Genomic DNA, 3,549 nt, shown 5'->3' with positions numbered 1-3,549 from the left:
CCATCTTGAAGTGGAATTGAAGGAAGAACTTGGGAGGGGAGGAAAAGTGAAAAAAAAAACCAGTTAACCTGCAGGATGACTTTGTGCTGTCACACGACGGAGCTGCTCCGACCACACTCTCTGCCTCCAGGAACAGCTCAGATCCCTCCCGACCCCTTCCCTTCCCAGATCGCGGCTGCCATCGCCGCCCGGCCCATCGCACCAGTACTCCCAGTACTGCAACTCCTCTGAAACCCATTCCTGGTGCTCAGCTACCTGTGACGGGGTCACTATCCCCTGCTCTACGTGTGTCCCCTGCGCCAGCGCCGCGGGCTCATGGCAGTCAGGAGCCACGGAGAGGGCGCGTTCCTGCACCGAGGATTCTACCTCCCTCGTTAAACTCTCACCAAGATCACACACTGTAACATCTTTCTCTCAGGAGGAGCCTTTGCTGAAGGAATGAAGATTTTAGCCAACTCTTTTCCCCCCAGACCACTTTGCCCTCCTGCTTCTTCTCTACTCCTTAGGAAAGGTGAGCCAGCGTCGCAGCTACCTGTTTGGTTTCCCTGTTCCAGTGGGTCCAAAACTTGCCCTCTGCTTTGTCGATTTCTCTGCTTGGCACCTGCAGCAACAACACCAAAAAAAGAACAAGGAGCTATTATTAGCACCACCAGATCAGCTCAAAGGCCCTTTTTAGCCCCAGAGCCTGCGAGATAAGCAGTTATTCCAGGCCTTTGTGACATGCACTCGTCTCAGATGTTATTAGTTAGAGACAGGGGCAGGAAAGAATTAAGTTACTTCCCTATCGGTCAAGGACAAGTGCGCTGGCAAAAAACCCTCCCTCAACATCTGCACGAAGGCTGAGGAGCAAAGCCCAGAAGGCTCCTTTCTGGGCCAGACACAGAGAATTCAGCGGCTCCCCAGAGCTCAGCACACGGCCTAGTTTTCATGCCAGAGTCCTCCTAATTCTCCTTGGGGTTTAATGACTTCCAGTCACGTCTTCCTGACGCCCCTTTTCAACCCATTAACCCCCGGAAAGGTAGAAGTTTATAATATTCACTGGGAATTAACAGCTCGGAAAGCACGGGAAGGGAACTCTCCCAACATTCGGTGAATCCTAAATCTTACCTTGAAGGCGATGGTCTCGTAGGGCTCGGCTGCCATCAGCAGGTACTGCCAGCGCCTGTCGGGGGGCTCAATCCGTTGCTCGTAGGCTGACATGAACCGGTGCCGAGGCATGATGCTCTCCGCGATCTCCGGGTAATCGATCTGTCGGGGTATCGCAGCAGCGTTAAAGAAAACGGCCCCTTCTCAATCCCCCTTTGTATGAAACAAACCCCTTGACTACAAAGTGTAGCAAAAGATCAGTTCTGAACAGAAAATTCAAGGCTACGTGCAGAAAGTACAGAAATATCTGAGGGGTGGGGGTCAAGGGGAAGGGACCTACTCCCTTCATCATCCTCGAAGCTCTCCGTTGGACTCGTAGAGTCCAACGGAGAGCTTCGAGGATGATGAAGGGACTTGAACATCTCTCCTGCTCTGGAGACTTTCCAACCCGCCTGGACACGTTCCTGTGGGGCTGCCCTGGGTGACCCTGCTCTGGCAGGGGGTGGCACTGGATCATCTCTAGAGTCCCTTCCAACCCCTGACACTCTATGATCCTATGATTTACAGCTCTGATCATGGACTCACCTGACTAAATCAGCAGAAGACTAGCAAGGTAAGGCCTTTTTTTAAAAAAAGACAATTATTTATTTCATGAATCCTGCAAAGAACTGTTTGTTTCACAGCACTTTTCCTTGGATAACCCAGACACCAAGAATTTCAACAGTGCCCTTACCTGGAAGAGAAGGCTCTGCTGACCTGTTTCTGGATCTCTCTGTTTGGTCACTGTAAAGCAAACAAGGAAGCTCAGAACATCAGAGAGCAAGGTTACACCAAGGGTATTTCTGTCCTAGGAAAAGCACAAAGCTCACAACAATGTATCGCCAGGTTCTCCTCCCATTTATCAAACAAAACTCCACACTGTTTTTCACGGAACCGCTCCTGAAATTCAGCTGCTGCGGGGCACCGGCACAATGAAGCCGGGAGATAAAGAAGTCAAGTTGGGTAGTGAAAACCAAAAGTAACAACCAGTTCAGAAGAAAAACCTTGAGCTCTACGTGCAAGGAGTGATTTATGAGCGTTAGCAAAAGGCAACAGAATAAAAAGAGAAGGAGAGACTGAAACAACGTCATCATCTCCTGCGTGACTAACAGGAGCCGAAAGGCTGAGGCGCACGGATCTATTATTAAAATGGTTTTCGCTCGGCTGCCAGCAATCTAGAGATGAACCCTGGGTAACTGAAACAATAAAGGATGTCAGGAGATAAGCTCATCTCTTATTCATGGGCAGATCTGCTAAAACGACTAATTAATAATTCACACCCACAGCGCTGCACTTCAGGCAGTGACAGACCCCTCCCCGGACCCACCTTTATAACCCGGTCGTCCGATTTTCACAAATTTCTTCACTTCCACTTTGACCTTTTCCGGCGCGGGCTGGGCAGGGGCTTCCTTAGCTTCCTTGGCAGCTCGTCGGGCCCTGCATTCAGATGAGAAGTGGCAAATTTAAAAAGGTCAGGCACCTCGGTTTCTAAAGGACGCTCCCGGAGCGGTTTGAATCCCTCATCGCGGAACGTTGGGCCCGTCGGCACAAAAAGCACGCCAGGAAAAGCGGCTGTTTCTCTCCCACGTGCACCCCGAGAGGCCGGTTGTACCCGTGCCTTCCCCTGCCCAAAGGCGGTCACCTCACTTATTTTATCCACTCCCGCGATTACCTTGGTGCCCCCCTCCACAGATGGGATTTGAGAAACTTCCTTCTTGAAATAAAAAAGGAAAATCTCCACAAACCAGTCATCTAGACCAAAGCAAACCGGATTCCTTACAATAAAGCTCACAAATTTCTCCCAGTCCGTACTCACACACCCAGGTCCTTTTAACTAGACTCTGATCATCTGCTTTTAAAACTCTTTCTCTGCCTTCCTTCACAAATTCCGTATTTGACTTTGAACTCAAGCTCAACATGGAGCTCCCCAGCATCATTTCTAGGGGTCAGTCCAGTCCGTACTCCCTGCCTGGTGCCCGGCTGTTCACTACAAAACAAACGCAGCGAAGGAGCATCCAAGCCCAGTGCGCTGCTGCGTTCCAGATTTACAGGTGCCCACAAGCATCTCTCTGAAGTGCTGCCGGTTTCGGAGGAGAAATCCACAGCAGAGACCGACTTACAAATTGGTCTGATGCTTCTTCCCCTGGGTATGTGCTAAGTAACTTCCCTGAAATAAAAAAAAAACAAGGTAGAAGAAAGTTAAATGAAGACAGGAGTGTTTTCACACCGAAAGATACTCGTCACAGAGGAGAGACGGGTTGACAAGGATATTTTAGTGCTTAGCAGATAGGAATCTTACTCAAAAACCGCAAGTTGCTCTCAACTGCTGAAGTGACACCAAGTGTCAGGCTGAGCGCACACGAGCCACCACCCACCCGTCACCTCCTCCGCAGTCGCGCACCGGGCACGCGCCCGGTTCCTGCG

At 50.5% G+C, this 3,549-nt stretch overlaps 1 protein-coding gene across 1 annotated transcript in view; it reads right to left on the bottom strand.

Annotated features, from left to right (window-relative positions):
• Positions 1-4: 4 nt before the first annotated feature.
• SF3A2 (splicing factor 3a, subunit 2, 66kDa) overlaps positions 5-3,549 on the bottom strand; it is a gene marked incomplete at its 3' end in the record, with an annotated part of 4,307 nt that continues 762 nt past the window's right edge. Inside the window, exons 3-8 of the mRNA XM_009870170.1 lie at positions 3,246-3,292; positions 2,453-2,562; positions 1,820-1,869; positions 1,108-1,248; positions 533-601; positions 5-28 (exon numbers count right to left, since the gene is read on the bottom strand). Of these exons, the coding sequence (XP_009868472.1) occupies positions 5-28; positions 533-601; positions 1,108-1,248; positions 1,820-1,869; positions 2,453-2,562; positions 3,246-3,292 (441 nt within the window). The remainder of the gene's footprint in view (positions 29-532; positions 602-1,107; positions 1,249-1,819; positions 1,870-2,452; positions 2,563-3,245; positions 3,293-3,549) is intronic.

This window comes from Apaloderma vittatum, unplaced genomic scaffold (assembly GCF_000703405.1).
Source record: "Apaloderma vittatum isolate BGI_N311 unplaced genomic scaffold, ASM70340v1 scaffold32235, whole genome shotgun sequence".
Taxonomy (NCBI): domain Eukaryota; kingdom Metazoa; phylum Chordata; class Aves; order Trogoniformes; family Trogonidae; genus Apaloderma; species Apaloderma vittatum.
Note: the sequence above shows the minus strand (reverse complement) of the source record. Positions and strands in the feature narration are given on the sequence as shown.